The sequence below is a fragment of the Sinocyclocheilus rhinocerous genome, unplaced genomic scaffold, assembly GCF_001515625.1.
Source record: "Sinocyclocheilus rhinocerous isolate Xijiao unplaced genomic scaffold, SAMN03320098_v1.1 scaffold4532, whole genome shotgun sequence".
Taxonomy (NCBI): Eukaryota; Metazoa; Chordata; class Actinopteri; order Cypriniformes; family Cyprinidae; genus Sinocyclocheilus; species Sinocyclocheilus rhinocerous.
The window spans coordinates 1-17534 of record NW_015661403.1 but is presented as its reverse complement, the minus strand read 5'-3'; the positions used below and the strand labels follow the sequence as shown (position 1 = coordinate 17534).

Sequence of the window (17534 nt, the reverse complement as noted above, 5' to 3'; positions counted from 1 at the left end):
CAAAGAAAACGTTGAATTGGATGAAGCATGTAAGATTCTGGTGAGCAAAGCATAAGTTGCTGGGATTGATCAGAGGCTGTTAAAGCGCACGCACACACACACACACATCCAGTATGCAGTGCTTGAGTGTGTCTTGTGCCGGGCTGCATTGATTTAATGCATTACTCAAACTGCTGGAGAGAGAGATCAGAGGTAGAGAGTCTCTCTTGACTGCATTAGGAGCCTCCAGCCTTTGTGATTCCTTTTGATCAAATCTCTGTGAGAGACGCGTGTCATGCCCTCTTCCAGCCAGCTGTGAGGTCTCATTCCACTCCCCAGCGCCCAGTTCCAGCACACACTCATCCTGGACACGCTCACACACTCACACAGGCCTGCGGACGAGAGCAGGGATTGTCGATTGCAGGAGAAAGTGTGTGTTGTGTGGGTGAGTGTGACTGAACTGTGAGTGATGGATCTCTCGCAGTAGAAGGTAGAACTTGTACAGACAAGAGCTGCTGGAATGGCAAACTGCTTTTCAGAAACACTGGAAACTTCAGTCTGATCAAAATGTCTGAGGTAAGAAGTTTAGTTTGAGTTCGAGTCTTTCTTAGAGAAATTAAAAAAGAACAAAAGAGGATTGTGAGGGTTGTGCATGCAAGGTTACGGTGAGAAAAATGTGCTTTTTAAAAGCTTGCTTATTTTGTGAGCTGTTCTGTAGTGTGTGAGTTTACTGGTGTGCGGGACAAAAACCAGCTCAACTGCATGGAAATATGTTTCTATTTATTAAGAGCCTTTTCTCATTAACAGAGCAATTTGCTAGCTAGATCTTTCAGGAGAAACTTTATTGTGCTCTTCAAATGGGTGTGATGTGTCTTCACAAGTGTGTGAGTTTGTTGCTCGTCCACTGGAATGTAATTCAAGACAGGAGTAATTCTCTGCCGCAATGTTTGTGTGTGGAATGCTTGTTTAATCTGAAGACCGATGTGAAAGACACATTCAATATAGACAATCACCAAAAGATTTTTGTTAGTGGGAAACCAGGAGTCAAATTTTATTTTATTTTTTTCAGCTGTAAGAGATCCGGTCTCTGTCTTTGTGCCAATGGTGACGAGTTAGTGTCCCAAAGTGGGACTAAGACCCCGTTTCTGGGCGGGCAAACACAGTTAATGGCCTTGGGGCGTGAAAGCTTTGTGTGTGTGTGAGAGTATGTGAGTGAGTGTGTGTGCGCTGACTTCATTAAGCTCATGTTGATCAGTCACTGTTGTTTGCTGCTACAGGCCTGTTTTGTGAGATCTGACAGTAAAACTCCTTCTGTTAGAGATTCACCGCTGTGCTTGTTTTCACCGTACGCTGCTGCTTTTCTCTCTTCATATCATTCCACATCTTTGTGTGGTCCCAGTAGAGCTGCTAACTTGTACACTTTGTCAAACTAATATTTGTCTGATATTATGTGATATTGTTTTAAAACATATCAGTCATGATGTCACTTGGGACCTTTGTCTCAAAGTTTATAAATTTTACATTGCAAAATAATTGATTTAATAATCAATCAATCATAAAGAGTACATTGTTATGATTTTTAAGAAATTTAATTATTTCTTAAAGATTAAAATCCAAAATAATTTGCTGCATCATTGCTGTCGTGTATTTCACAGTGCAGTCGCACCGTCAGTCATAAAGCTGTGTTATTCAACTGTTGGTAAAAACATGAATTAGCATGTTTGTATGGAATGCCATGTAATACTAATAATACAATACAAATACAAATTCTCACATGTATTTCATAAAACTTCAGAATTTAATGAAAACAGTAATGATAGAGCTTTGGAAAATGGACAGCACATAAGCCAGCATAAGTAAACATTTGAAATGTATTCAGAAATTAACCTCTCCAGAAGTTTCTTTGACGTAACCTAATGCATCAAATTAAATTTTAAAAAAAATTTGCTTGTGCTTTTTAGTGACTCTCATGATGTAAATATGTACAGTACATTGGGAGGTTTGTGCATTTTCAATGATCGTTCTCTCTTTCTTTGTGTGTGTATGTGCCGATGTCTTTCATAGTTACGGTTTGAGGAAAAATAGTTATGATGTGGTTCTATTGGCTATTACCTTGTGTTATTGCAATATAAACTTGATCTGTTGATTTATGCTAAAGTGACTTTTTAGCATAAATTACACTAACTCACTGTATGTTTTGTGCCCAAAGGAATACTTTATATTATTTATTTATATTCTATCTATGTATGTAAAGTGAGGTCCAATGTAAAACTCTAGAAAAATGCTTACAATTAAATTTTTTAGTATTACAAAATCATCATTAATAAATTATCTGCATAACAGTAAAAAAAGGTGAATTAAAAACTGGACATGGAATTGAAATCTGGTGTCTCTCCTTTGGTTTAATGACAGCAGCACTGGAGCTACAAAAAACGGATGATCATGTTTATTCTCCAGCATGAGAAAAGTCCAAAGAGCATCTTGAGCTTAATATAAATACAGTGTGTGTGTGTGTGTGTGTGTGTGTGTGTGTGTATGTGTGTATAGATGCGCACATACATATACATATATATATATACACACACACACGCGCACAAACATATATATAAGTGAAAGTATGAAACTTTACATATTAGATAGAAGACGGGTTATTTGTGATAATTAAATGCGAGGTCTGTATTACGGTTCAATGACATTATTATCGTGTACGTTTTGACAGGCTATTTGCTGCACGGTGTTGAACTGCAACTGTGACAGTTTCAAACCTGGTAAACTGAGGCGGCGTCTCTGTGAGCACTGCAGGCACGGCTGGGTCGCCCATGGTGAGTTTCACATTCTGAACAATATTACATTTCACACAAACATTCACACAACTTCATACCACATTTAACACTCTTGACTGTTGTCTGTTTCTCCTCTTTAACGGCACTTTAAAGGAATATTTTGGGTTCATTTCAAGTTAAGCTCAATCGATTAATAATGTTGCTGTCTTTCCTTTTCTTAAATTTTTTAAATTTATTTTCTTTACAATATCTGTTACACTGAGTGAGGCACTAGCAATAGAAATGAGGGAGCAAATTTGTAAATGCTAAAATATTGTTTTAAAATGATAGCGACAAGACTGTGCATGTTAAGATGATTATATTGTGGGGAAAAATGCTTACTAACCTTTTTTTGTGCAGATTTACAAATTTTACAAACTGGTTTCCATGACAATGTAATGCCTAAAATAACCATCAAAATTATGAGCTCAAATAATACACACCTTTTAACAGAAGAATTGAAGTGCTTTTATAAAATTATAAGCTTTACACAATCCTCAAAAAATGTAACCACATTTATTTCCATAGTAAATGCCTCCTTGTAATGTTTTTGTGTTTTTCTTTAAAGAAAATGAGGGACAGGTTAGTGTTTTTTTTTTGTGTGATGATAATCAATATTTTTCTACAAATTCTGTTGACTGAGCTTAACTTGTATTGAACCTTAAATATTCCTTAAATTGGCATATTCAAATAATAATTACAATAAAGAAATCTGTTAGTTCTAAATTAATCTAAATTAATATTGCCTTTCTGACATTAAAGCTATGTGGCGTAATTTATAAATTGATGGCCAGTGTAATGTCCCAGTTTTTTTGTTGTTGTAATCATTAGTATTTGTAGATGGTAATCACTTACAATATTGTCTGTAATTTCTCATTAGCAAATAGATAAAAACACACTTATATTACATGAAGAATTCTTCTAAAATTTATAAAAATGCACACTTAAAGTCACAAAAAACCCCAGACGAATGACAGAAATGCTTTCATGAAACATATAGAGATGCTTTGCTGATTTCTGCATGTAAACCAGTGTCTGTTTTGCTTAATTGCAGCTCTGAGTAAGCTGAAGGTTCATCACATGTACCAAGGAAGCCAGGTGGAGATTGTTCACTCCAATGTGGTATTTGATATCTGTAGTCTGATGCTTTATGGGACTCAGGCGATTCCAGTGCGTCTCAAGATCCTTTTGGACCGCCTCTTCAGCGTTCTTAAGCAGGAGGAGGTTATTCGGATCCTAAATGCACTGGACTGGACTCTCCAGGACTACATCCGCGGTTACGTCCTGCAGGTGAGCTGCTGCCCATCTGATCTGGTCACTTGAACCCACTCGCAGAAAAACACACTTCAATTTGAGATGGATAATTACAGTTTTGTCACACTTTTCCTTGAAAACCCATTGGCAGCCACCGAGGTTTCTTTCATTCTATTTGCATGTCAAGTATTCAGGTGCTTGAATTAAATTCATGGTAGTTCCTCTAGTGGAGAATGTAAAGTTAAAGCCTCTTCAGACGAATAGATGAATGCTGTATGATGAAATATTTATTCTGGTTATAACACGAAGCTGCTGCATGACTTTCAAAGCCTGCTGGCACTCAAGAGTAATTACAGGCGGACTGAAAGACTTGCCTGACTCCCCTCTGATCTCTCCCCTCCCCTCCTACTTCGACAGGGAAACCCACATCATCTAAATGAAGAAAAATTATGCTCCAGAACGAACCTGCAGTAATTAGACCTCTCAAGTCCACATGCATTAGATGTATGGATGACTTGTTATTTAGTAACACTGTCAATCTGTCAGAAGTTATGGAGTATTTTACGGCCCAAGTGTAGAACATTTGTTAGTTTAGAATTCGTAATGCAAATGATATTCCTTGTGTGTATGTGTCTAGGATGTGGCCGGTAAGGTATTGGACCGCTGGGCCATAATGACCTTTGAAGAGGAGATTGTTACGCTGCAGCAGTTCCTGCGCTTCGGAGAGACCAAGTCCATCGTGGAGCTCATGGCACTGCAGGATAAGGAGGGACAGGCAGTAGTAGTCCCAACCACAAGAACCAATTCTGACATCCGCAGCTTCATCGAAAGCAGCACGCAGCGGCCTGTGCATCTGCCGGCTAAAGCCGAAGCAGCCGGTTGCAGTAATGGACACCATTTTGAAACGCTGGTCAACAATATGACCCTCATGCTGCCACTGCAACTGCTGAATTCTGTTCCGGCACCATTGCTGAGCTCCAATAGTGATTCCAGCCACCAGGAGGCACCGATGAGACACGAGACGTCAGACGTGAGCCTTGACGCCACTCCGTTCGACGAAGAGATGCTGCTGGATGCCGAGTCTCCAAAGATGGAGTCGGAAGAGTTTAACGTGAGCGGAAACTCCTCTCCCTCCACACCTTGCACGCCCTCCATCGCTTCTGAAATCACACACATGTCTCCTGAGAACAAGGTGCGGTGTGCAGAGAAGAGCGGATCCTTGAAGAAGGGCCGCGTGTTCTGCAGCGCCTGCGAGAAGACCTTCTACGACAAAGGCACTCTAAAGATACACTACAATGCCGTTCATCTGAAGATCAAACACAAGTGCACCATCGAGGGCTGCAACATGGTCTTCAGCTCCTTACGCAGTCGGAACAGGCACAGTGCGAACCCGAACCCGCGGCTGCACATGCCCATGAACCGCAATAATCGTGACAAGGACCTGCGGGGCGGTCTGAGCCCGAGGCAGGAGGACGGAGCCGAGGGCGAGAAGCGAGACTTCGCTGCTATCTCAGAGAGCAGGACCATCTCAAGTTTTATCATCCGCAACTCAGAGCCCAAACTCCATGGATCTTTGTCTGGCATGAGCCAGAGCGGCATCCTCTTTCCCAATCTAAAGACTGTGCAGCCCGTGCTTCCCTTTTACCGGAGCCTGGTGACCCCGGCTGAGCTGGCTCATACGCCGGGCAGCCTGCCCTCTCTCCCGCTTCTGTCTTCCTCGGTGCCCGTCAGCACCGGTCTCATGCAGAGCGGCTCAGAGCCGGTGCCCAAGAAGAAGTCCAGAAAGTCCAGCATGCCCATCAAAATTGAGAAGGATGAGCTGGTGGCGGATGGCGTGTCCGAGGAGGAGACTCCGCCCCTCAGCCCCTGCACAGACATAGAAAAGTGTGACGTCAGCAGCATGGGGTGCAAACCTGTGGACTGTGACGTCCGATCCGGCCTCAACTCACAGGACACACAATGTGACAAACTAACTCAGGAGGACAGTCGCATCATCTCGCCATCGTCTCCTTCTCTCTTTCACAATAAACAGAATGATGAGAAAGAAAGGGAGTTCTCAAAATGCGAAGAACCAGCATGCAGTTCGCGGCCAGAGCAGCCCTGCGGCCACCGACTGGCCCATTTCACACACAGCAGTGAAAACTGTGCAGATGGCTGCAGCGACCCAGAGACCATATGTGCAGATGATAAAGACGAGCAGGCGCACCCATGCGAGATCTGCAGTAAGATGTTTAAAAACCCTTACAGTGTCAAAATGCATTATCGAAATGTGCACTTAAAGGAGATGCACATGTGCACTGTGGATGGCTGCAACGCTGCTTTTCCGTCCCGTCGCAGCAGAGACAGGTAAGACGGGTAGGCTTGAGGGAAATGAATGCATGTTACACCAGGCAGTTTTTTAAAAGCACATGACAGTTTTTGTGTTGCTATATTAGGACTAAGAATTTGAGGATTGCTTTTATAGTTGCAAAAAAATTAGAAACAAAAGCATGTTGGATTTGTCTTCAAACATTTTTGCTTTTAATTCTCTAGACACAGTGCAAACCTGAAACTGCACCACAGGCTGTTGACCAAAGATCATTCAGGAACATCTTCTCTCCGCAGAGAGCATCCAGACCTCCCTCACAAAGAGCCCCTCAGCCAGATCCTCAAAGAGAGTCACCGTACGGGCCTCGTCTTTCCCATGAGTAAATCGCTGGAGAGAGCATCTGAGCCAGTAGAGGGCGCTGTGGAGAATGAAGTGGTGCTGGACCTGAGCACCAGAGGAAGCGCCCATTCGTCCTGGGACTCAGATGTGGGCAGTGTGGAAGGGCTCCCTCTGGAGGACAGTGACGAGAGCTGCGACGGGCTGAGCATCAGAGCGGCCGTGTCTCCGCCTTGCCTCAGTCAGCAGACAAACGGCTCGTTGCCCATCACCTGCCATCTCTGTCAGAAAGTTTACAGCAACAAAGGCACATTCAGGGCTCATTACAAAACGGTGCACCTTCGCCTTCTTCACAAGTGCAAAGTTCCAGGGTGTGACACTACGTTCTCCTCTGTTCGGAGTCGCAACAGACACAGTCAGAATCCAAATCTACACCGTAACCTTGCGATGAATACCTCCCTGAATCAAGAGTAGGGCACACACTCAGAGTCATATTCTCCTAAATATACATAGTCAAAGATTTACTCCTAACTCCTAATTCGGGTTCAAAAGCACTCCGCTCTTTGTACTGCACAATCAAGCACAACTGGAAGGACACAATCATATTTATAAAAACCGATGTTGTTTACCTTTTTAATGTTGAGATATGTTTTTTATCTCTAATGTAATATCTACTTGACAAACGTTCCTTATATTTATTGATTTTTAAGAGCGGGACAGAAAGATGCCTAGAAATAACTGAAGAAATGACAGAGCAAAAGATCGAAGAGACAGAGGTGCTCTCCACATGAGAAAGCACATACAGAATCATTTTATTATCCTTAAAACAATCAGTGCGGTTATACAGTATGTTAAGTCCCTCATTCTTTATCCAAAGCCACATAACAATCATGTCTTGTTTTCCTTCTCTGCACTTATTCATTGAGGGGACACATCCCTCCTCAGAAAGAGACAGAACATTGATACAGAGTCTACAGCAGATGAGAGAGTGACTGTTAGAAACAGCGAGCGAGCAAGCACTACTGAGTGTTGGTGAGAAAGTGATGAGGAGCACGAGCCGTTTGAAGGTGCAGGACTCATGTTATCATGTGCTGCAGTGAAATTTCTGCTAGTATATTTGTGTTTGCTTGCCGTTCAGATTTGTTTTATTACAAAAGATTCAGTGAAGTTGATCGATTGTGTTGCTGTTACAATCAATATGCTCTTTAAAGAGGCTGTTGTGTTCCTGTTGAGTAAGTTGTTGTGTGTAAATTTTATTTTTAGGGGCCAAGCACCTGCAGTGTTTGTTCATTGTCATATTCTTCTTGTGTCGTGGGAGTCCCTAGACCAAATTTGGCTTCTGTCACTTAAACTCTACAGCACCAAACAGTTCAGTCTTCACTTTTCAACCATGCAGCTTAGTAACAAATGTTTTTGATAACGTCTATTTGGCTGGATTCTCTTTGTTTTCACACTCTCTTCTTGCTGTGAAATCGGTCTCATTGTCTTGGTTATTTAAGTTTGAATCCTTCTCGTCTCAGTTGTTTTTACATTTGTTACATTAAATCATTTGAATTGAGTTGAGTTTAATATTAAATTGAGTTGACTTGTAACTGCTGCTGTCGTGCTTGGCCCCTTCATTGCTGCTTGCAGCTATATTTCTATAGTTGTTATTCATGTGGAGACCAAAGATTCTTAATCCAGGACTGTGTAAAGCGGCATAAACAACCGGAGCATCAGACTGCACACATGGACACGTACATATGAAAGATTCAGTGAAGATTCAGTTTTGTAACACATTTTCATCAGTTCAGTGTGATGTTGCTCTACAATGAGTTTAATATCAGTATGGTCAAAGCACTGTACCAGCGAAGGCTTAGGCTGAGGACAGCAGACGAGGACATACTGATGCGAATCAGAGCTGAACGAATCGAGTCTTACACTGGCTCCCACAAGCACACACAAACCTGTGGACATTTATTCCTTTAACTTTGTTTTATGTGTAAAATCTTTTGTAACCTGCCCTCCTCCCCTCCGCCAAAAGTGTATGCTGAAATGTGATAAGAAGGGTTATAAGGATTATAATACCAATCTAATCCACAATCATTTATTTGTGTTCAATAAAATAATTTTTGTGTGTTAATAAACAGTTATTTAAAAATACCAGTTAATGCTTACTTTTATACATAAACATAGTTAAGCAGCGGGAAGAAATAAAATCTACCTTTTTTTTCCTTGTTCTTTTCCGAGCTAAATGTGATTTGTAATGACAAACATAACATTCACAATTTCAAGTTTGACAAGATCTGTTTTTCTTAGCAGGAAGAAATAAGCCTGACATCAGACAAGATCTCTGATTCTCAGACACTTGAAAAGATGCTGTGACCGTAACTACACATTTATTTATTTTGAAAACTTTTTTAATCTAAAGCAACATACAGTTTTGTTTTGTGTGTGTCTTTGTCATTTGCACAGCTTGCACTGGGTTCACTCAGATATGAAATACCTGTGACTAGGCTCAGAGTACAGGACATAAACAACAGACAGTATGTAAATTAAATGAAGTGTAAAAAAAATGAAATATATCTATGGCATAGAATGTAGAATCGTGTCTAGCCACATGCCATCTCTCAGTTCAACATGCACATTCCTTTGAATTTGACGAGGAACTAAAAAAAAGTTGAAGTTCATTTATGTGTATTTTGACTGTAGCTCTTCAGATCTTCAGCTCTTGTGATTGTGGATCATGAGCTTGACACGCAAATGAACAGAACTTCTGTTCTCAGCACAAATCTCGCATCAGGTGAATTTTTCACATGCTTTAAATGTTATAAAAGTGTACGATTGATTAATTACAGTATTTTAGGCCAAAATAATCACTATCTTCTGGGATTTCCCACCTGACTTGTGTAACTGCTGTATGTGCGTGCGTGGTGAAGTAATTTGTATCTTACTTTATCAATTTATTTTTCTTTTTATGTAAAAAAGATTACAAAGTCTGAATTCTGTTAATATATATATCTTTAGTGTTTACCATTTACTTGGTATTTACGCCACCAAATGACACTTTGGTTTGTAGTGATCTGGCTCCATCTTGTGGCTCTTGTCACACTGAATTTGGTTAGGTTGTTTGAACAGTGGGTTCTAATCCACACACAAGACAGCATAAGTTTATGGCTTATGGTTATGGTTTGAAGAAACAATTCTCTTTCCCAGGAATATTACTTCTGTCAAGGAAGTAAAAGCTCTGATTCTGAGATGGTGAAATGGAGCTCAGAGTTACGCAGTTCAGAAATTTTTCTGAGCTGATTTTTTGCCCACCCCAAAGTACACACATACACACACACATATACACAAAGTTCTGGCATGAAACTCTAGATGGCACAGTCCGATAGGTCTAACTCAATCTGACACAATGACATCATTATTACACAGCACAGCTGATTGGTTCTCTCCAGTATCGTAGCCAATGAGCTCGCTGCTCAACATTCAACTATATGACTAGTGATTGCTGTAGCAGTTGCAACCCTCCACCTTCCCCAGCTCCACCTGAAGAGATCTGCTACAGGGTGATCATATATGCTATATGGGGGTTATTTCATGTATGTTATATGTGCAGCAGCAGTATTTATTACATGCTCACAGCAGCATGTTGTGGATGTATTGGCAGCAGCAGCATAGCAGATATTTTCCGCCAAGACCAAATACATTAACATTGTCATGTACATTACCATGGCAATCATTCCAAGAGTTGTCATGACAGAAATAAATAAAAAATAAATAAAAATGATAACTTTGTGGCTCATTTTAAAGGATAACATACACTTTTCCATTCTGTATGTTTTAAATGGCAGCATGTACTTGTTGATTAGCGTAAATTCAGATAAAACTTAAAGGTAGGGTAGGCAATTTTTGGAAAGGCTAGCGATATCAAACTAGCTTTGAAAGCAAGATCCCCACCCTCCCTTCATAATAACTTTGCAAAGCCATGCCTCCTCCAAAACACATGAACGTGCACAAGCAGAGCAAAGACTAACCTGCAACACGATGAGAGACACCGTTGGTGGAGGATTGAATGCAATGCTGTCAGTTTTCCTCATTCACCGGTGAGAAACATTACAGTACAAAGCGCATAATATTACAATAACAGCGCCCTTCATTCTCGCTGGAACGCACTGATGACGTATCATGTCTGCGCAAACAGGGTTTGCAGAGGTATGCAAATACATATTTGACAGGCAGGCAGGACAGCCTATCGTAATGTTCGGACAGAACATTTTGATTGGACGAACATTATAAGGTCCTACACCTTCCACAAACGATATAAATACATATAAATTCATTTAGACCACTTAACTTAGTATTTGCAATCAGGATGTGAAGAGACTTTCAACCACCATAACAAAACATGTTTTTGAACCATATCACCTACCCTGCCTTTAATTGCCACTGTAGTTTTGTTGTAGTGATGCAAAATGCAGTGAAATATTCAGTACCTTTTAACTTTTGAACTCACACAGTGCTAATACATTGGTGCGCATTTGAGTGTAACTAGTGAAGGGTGCTATTTAAAAAAAAATTTTTTTTGAAGCACTGCTTCATGAAGCTTTGAAACTTTTGTGAATCAATTGTTTCGAAATAGTGGGTCGGAGCACTTATCAAACTGCCTAAGTCACGTGACTTCAGTAAATGACGCTTCATTACATCGTAGCTCTTTCGAAATGTTTAGAAATGTCAATGGTTTGCCATTGGGGTGCGATATCAATAAACCTGTGAATCATGCAAGTTCATTGTGCTCGCCTCCTAGAGGCGAACCAATGTACCAGCGTCTATGGTTTTTACCTGATCTTGGATTAGTTTAATCAAATTGTAGACTTTTTAATGAGACATTTGTGTAATTAAAAGGATGAGAATTAGTTAATAGTCTCGTACTGGTCTCTATTTACAAGCTCGCCATAAAACAACAAAACAAGCCCTGCAAATTAATATGAAATATTTAAAAAACCACATATTATACAGACACTTCATGTTTAATGGTATTTTTAAATTGCATTTAATGTTTATACTTTCAATAAAACATTTGCAATGGGCTTTTAAAAGTTGTTTTTATGCATGTTTTAGCCTGAGTTTTTGTTGCATTTACACACTTTTGATCATCAGGCATCACTAGAGTGGTGTTTCAAGCACTTTGAAACAGTGAACCATTTTGTGAAGCATTTGGTTAAATTGATTTGAAGCTTTGAAAAGGTTTGTTTCTCCCATCACTAAGTGTAACAACATATCTTCTTGTGATGGTAATGATGGTGATGGTACTTTATTGTTCCTCTCAAGGAAAATGTGATTTTGGCAATACATACGAACTGCATCACAAGATAAAACTCTTTCTGTTGTGGTTCACAGTAACACAAACAGGAATTCAACGAGGCAGATGATGAGACTGAAGATGTTAATGATCAGGAATGGTGGTCAGACCTTATTGCTGACAGTTGGTGTCGTACTGACTTCTTTCAAGTGAGAAAATGAGAAAAAGAAGTCATTAAACTTGCAGGAAATAGAAGAATGCTGGATCAGAGCTTTTGTCCATGAGAGACAGCTCTGGTTCACCAGCGAAACAGCATATATTCACAGCCAGACATGTATATATTTATGTACATCTAGTCATCACAGTCTGTTTAATTTATTTTACTGCAGTTTTTTTTATATTAGTTATGGTGAGAAGAAATAGGCCAAAATAGGCCTTTCGCTTATGGTAAAACAAAGGCAGACTCAAAGCTTTCAAGAAGTGAATGTTTGGAGACGGAAATCAAGTGTACTTGATCATGCCTACAGTGAAAAGTAATCAGATGTTTATTTGCATCTTGTCTGTGTGGATTATGCCTTGTTTCTTTGACTCAGTTAACTAAACCTGTGTTCATTTTGAATTATTGTCACAGTTTGTTTAAAATTAAGATGAATAAAAAGAAACTAAATGTAGCAGCTAGACTTTATTTCCACAAAACCTCTACAGCCCTGAATGTCAGCGGAGATCAGGACAACTAGATGAGCTCCAGAGACAGATCCCCAGTGAAGACCTTGTCTCCTAGACGGCCAGCGGGACAAGACCACAGGAACACAGGGCTTCTGTCACCGATGGAGTTTTGGTTCCTCTGGCTTGCTTAGTTGGGGACACTTCATTTCCAGCGATATCGTCGACTTGATTGCACAGATACTATTTAAACTGAATGAGCTGGTTGATGACATCACTGAATTCAATGATGAACTGCCTTTAACTGAAAATTGAGTGTTTACTATTGTCATTTTGCATTATTGACACACTATTTTCCTAATTAATGCTGTACAGTTGCTTTGACACAATCAATATTGTTAAAATCCCTGTATAAATATAGATGACTTGACAAAAAATTTAAACAGAATGAACTAAGCTAAACATGATGACAACTGACAAAGAACTGAAATCAATACAGAGCTTAAATACACTGAAACAAACTAATGAAGTAAAAGAACATCAGTTTTAAATTGACATTCATCTATTAAAAAAAAATCTTACTACTTGTTTCAGAACATTTAAAAAAACCTTCAAAGTCATAATTTTCATAATGCTTGGAAAATTATAAAATGGAATGTTCCCGCATAACCAAAAATATTTTTTAAAACAACATTTAAAACTTATATTTTTATATTTTTATATGGGAATGTTAGGAACACCTCCATAGAATATTTTTTTTGTTAGCTGGGCTTCAGATGGACACAGAACGCAAAAAAAAAAAAAAAACATGTAAACAAAAAACAAAACCCCATGTATAATAGTAGTTTAACATTACAGAAGTGTTTAATTCATATTTTTCTTGTCCTGGTACAATAGTGTGTTTTAATTTTCATAAGACAGAGCTTAAAGTTACATAATGGCAGATCCCATACTATATAGCAGGGGTGTCAAACTCAGTTCCTGAAGGGCCATAGCCCTGTAGAGTTTAGATTCAACCCTAATTAAACGCACCTGATCCAACTAATCACATCCTTCAGGCTTATTTGAAAACTACATGGTTTGTGTGTTGGAACTAAACTCAGCGTTAAGACTAGAAGGGAGACAGTTGAGGCTACTGGGCATGCACACATCAATATAGTGTTATTTTTGTCACACTGTACAAAATGTATTACTGTTTTTACATTACTGTAAGGGGTAGGTTTAGGGTTGGGGTAGGTGTAGATGTTAATAAAACACAATCTAATAGGTAGAAAATGTAATTTATTGTTAGTTTCTGGCCACAGCTGTATCCCTTCTAGCCACAATCTAAATGCTGCAGCCCTCCAGGAACTGCGTTTGACACCTGTGCTATATAGAGTGCATTACCGCCATCTGCTGGAGATAACAGCTAATATCATGGGCAAAATCATTGACAAGGGTTAGGGTTACCTGAATGTATGAACAATTGCCAGAATGGCAGATGAAAATCTGATGAATTTCAGCATTTTAAACAGAATACCACATTGTAAAGACAATCGTAATGACCCTAACGCATTTATCAACTAATTAAAGTTGTGAAATTTTCTTTCAGTCACAGTTGCACAGCTATTTTCCTATTTAATGCTGTAAAGTTGCTTTGACACAATCTGTATTGTTAAAAGTGCCAGTGATGTAGTGGAGGGTATACGCAGGTATACGGCGTATACCCACTTCTTTATCAGTCGGCTTTACGTATACCCACTTCTAAATCCCCTCTGATATGCATCATTCATTAGTGTCCTGCATTAGCCAAAATCATGACAGTCCACCATGACTAGCTAATCAAATCACATGTAAATAAATGCCAATATTCCCTAAACACACCCAGTAAAGACAATGATGCGGTCAGGATGCGCCGGCTTCCCTTTAACTTTGATTGATGATTGCGCCTGCGCCTGCACCTGCGCCCGCCTCTCATCTCGACAAATCACGTCAATGCAAGCGGAGTCAATCTGGGGCGTGAGTGCATGTCAGGGGATGCGCGAAGAGTGATAAAATAATATTTAATTATTGACTACTAATTTGAATCAGTACATTATAATGAAAACAATACCTTAAAAAACAGTAAACTCCTGTAAACTTTTCAGTCCAAGGATCCAGTAAACGAATGCCTTCAAACAGTAGCTTAAGTTCAAAACAGCTACAGAGAAAACCGGACCAGTTTCATTAGAGATTGCTTATAAAGTCATGTCCAGAATTATTCTTTTCAGCGTGTATTTGGCTTACAGTTTTTCTCGATTGCTAACACACTATAACTGATTCGTTTGGCACAATTTTCCAAACCATTCAAACAGTTCTTGAAACAAAGACACGTTTCTCAAAACTTTTAACACATTTCACCTTTTTTCACACACGCTCCAGTTTGCTCAGTTTTTTCTGCAAAACTCTACACAAGAACGGCATCATTTTGCACAGGTTTAACCATGTTCTCATTTAGAAAACACAAACACACAATATAACTACCTCAAGAATCACAAAATGAACACAAATAGCACACATTTATCCATGTGTGAACATTCAGTAGCAAAACTGATGACACACCGATCAGAATCTCAGGATGATAAAAAAAGGAGCACAGCTGATTATGTGATTTGGGAAATGAATCCTACTAGTGGGAGACAAAGAGGAAGAGGAGGGGAAAATAAAAATGAAGGGGACGGGGTAAAAGTACATTTATTCCTGATGAAATACACACCGCTGTAGTTGATCATGTTCTTGTGCTTGAGGACAGCTGGCCTACAGGCTCATCTACAGGCTTATATATGTACAGTAAATACTGAAGCAAAGTTGTACACCCTCAAACTCATAACTGCTGAACTGATTTGTTGTACAAGTACTTCTTACATGTACTGTATTTTTGCAGAACTAAGAGATGACACATTCTGTTGTGTGTTCATATACAATTCTTTGGTATTTGGACTTTTCCTTTCTAGTGCTTTTCATCTACTGTACTGTAAGATCTCTTTACAGCAGTGTAATGAAAATAATATTTTCTTACTGTAAAGCTTATTGTTGAATTTCACTGTATCTGCTATATTTACTGTAACATGTATCTGCTCAAATTATGTTGTATACTGTAATAGACACTGAGCTGTAAAATTATACCTGGTTGCCAAAAGAAGGTTTTTGCAACTGTTATGAATTGATCTCATTAGTGTGTAAGACTATGTTGTAGTGTGTGTGTTTCTGAGGGCTTGTGTGTCATGTCTGAGGGCAAAGTTTTTTTTTTTCAGCAAAACTGAATAGTTTTGAGTGGAGAGCGTCATTTTGACCTGAAAATAGGAAGTATGGGGAACTGGGTGAGAAGTTATGGATTAGGGTTAGGTTTTGGAAAAGTACAACCTGATCCAGCATCACGTTCCGTCAGCGAGTACTGTTTGAAGTGGAGGAAGATTTGAGGTCCGATGGTTTGCATGTAAAACTATATTCTTATTTGCTTTTTTTAGATAGAGATTAGCCTGTCTAGGCATTGGTCACTAGGTTTGGGAAGGCTAGGTTTCAGGTCCATAGTTCTACGAATGGTAGGGTTAGGGTAAGTGTTGGTTCGGGGCTAGATTTAGATCTTTTTAGTGACAAGGTCCTTGTCGTTTGTTTGATCTATCGGTTTTGATTTTGGTAGGTAGGCTTTGCCATTATTTTTCCTACTCCCTCAAGCATGTCTATGTGAGGGAAATTTGTAAGACACTTCTTCAGTAATGTACCTCAGATTCATCGGGTGTTTCGGCTCTTTCAACACTAGACACCCTCCTCTGAGGCGGCCCGCCTTAGGTGATCAGTCCCAGGCGAGTGTCTTATTGTCAATTGCTAAATGGGTTTGTTCAGAGCCCCAATTGGATGGTTGGGGTCTGGTTTTCTGGTCCTTATTGAAGCATTGTGTCCGACATTAGTGGATGGGGGTATTTTTAAGGTAAGATTTTTAATTGTGCTTTTAAAGGCTGTTTAGACTTTTTATTTAAGGTTTGGCAATCTGAGAAGTTAAATGTTTATTTGAAAAATGGCAGGAGAGGCCGATTAGATTTTGGGTTATCTGAAAAGTAAATTTTTTGTTGATAAACTACCGCAGAACTTGATTAGATTTTTTGCCAAAGTGTTGTATTTTTAGTTGAAAATACTACCGCCGGCATCGATTAGATTTTTGAATCAGGAAGAATATAAAAACAAGAGAACTATTCCGAATTATATATTCGAGAAGTCCGGCAGAAGGAACAAGTCGAATCCATTTTATTTAAGGTTTGGCAATCTAAAAAGTTGAATGTTTAGTTGAAAAATGACAGCAGAAGCCGATTAGATTTTGGGTTATCTGAAAAGTAAAGTTTTTTTGTTAATAAACTACCTCAGAACTCGATTAGATTTTTTTCAAGTGTTGTATTTTTAGTTGAAAAAAACTACCGCAGAAATCGATTTGATTTTTGAATCAGGAAGAATATCAAAACAAGAAAACTATTCCGGGTCGTATATTTGAGAAGTCTGGCAGAGGGAACAAGTCGAATCCATTTGAGTAGTCCGGAAGAAGGAACAAGTGGAATCGATGAGATCAAGGCTTGCCAAAAGGACAAGAATCGATGATTTCCAGGAACCAAGAAGAACAGAGTCAGTGTGTGGGGGTGTTGGTGCAAATGTGCTGTTGCGTGGAAGGTGCTAATCACCCGTAAAAGACTGGGCTCCAATTAAGGTCTGTTAGCCCCAGACCACCGTCCCTGCGTGCTGTCCTAGTGGACCGAGGGGGGCTGGATACTCACCACTCCCCCAAGTGACCCTTTGTTAACACCTCAAGGTTGCCCAGGTCACCCGAGAAGAGTCTGCAGCCTATCGGTCTCATCTTGGGGCATACTCTGAATCAGAGCTGGATCTT

General features: G+C 39.6%; 1 protein-coding gene and 1 long non-coding RNA gene across 2 annotated transcripts; both read left to right on the top strand.

Annotated features, from left to right (window-relative positions):
- Window positions 1-486: 486 nt before the first annotated feature.
- Window positions 487-8774, top strand: bnc1 (basonuclin zinc finger protein 1). The gene is made up of 5 exons (XM_016535885.1): window positions 487-555; window positions 2699-2801; window positions 3856-4091; window positions 4693-6401; window positions 6588-8774. Exons 1-5 carry the CDS (start codon window positions 547-549, stop codon window positions 7171-7173), a joined length of 2643 nt encoding a protein of 880 aa, XP_016391371.1. The 5' UTR covers window positions 487-546; the 3' UTR covers window positions 7174-8774.
- Window positions 8775-16030: 7256 nt separating this feature from the next.
- Window positions 16031-16994, top strand: LOC107726336 (uncharacterized). The gene is made up of 2 exons (XR_001638256.1): window positions 16031-16639; window positions 16913-16994. It is a non-coding gene; the product is annotated as an uncharacterized LOC107726336 (long non-coding RNA).
- The last annotated feature ends 540 nt before the right edge of the window (window positions 16995-17534 follow it).

What these genes read in the sequence shown, in the direction of transcription:
- bnc1 (XM_016535885.1), top strand. An exon ending in TCCGCGGTTACGTCCTGCAG is followed by an intron (nt 4,092 to 4,692) that starts GTGAGCTGCTGC and finishes GTATGTGTCTAG; the next exon opens with GATGTGGCCGGTAAGGTATT. An exon ending in TCCCGTCGCAGCAGAGACAG is followed by an intron (nt 6,402 to 6,587) that starts GTAAGACGGGTA and finishes TTAATTCTCTAG; the next exon opens with ACACAGTGCAAACCTGAAAC.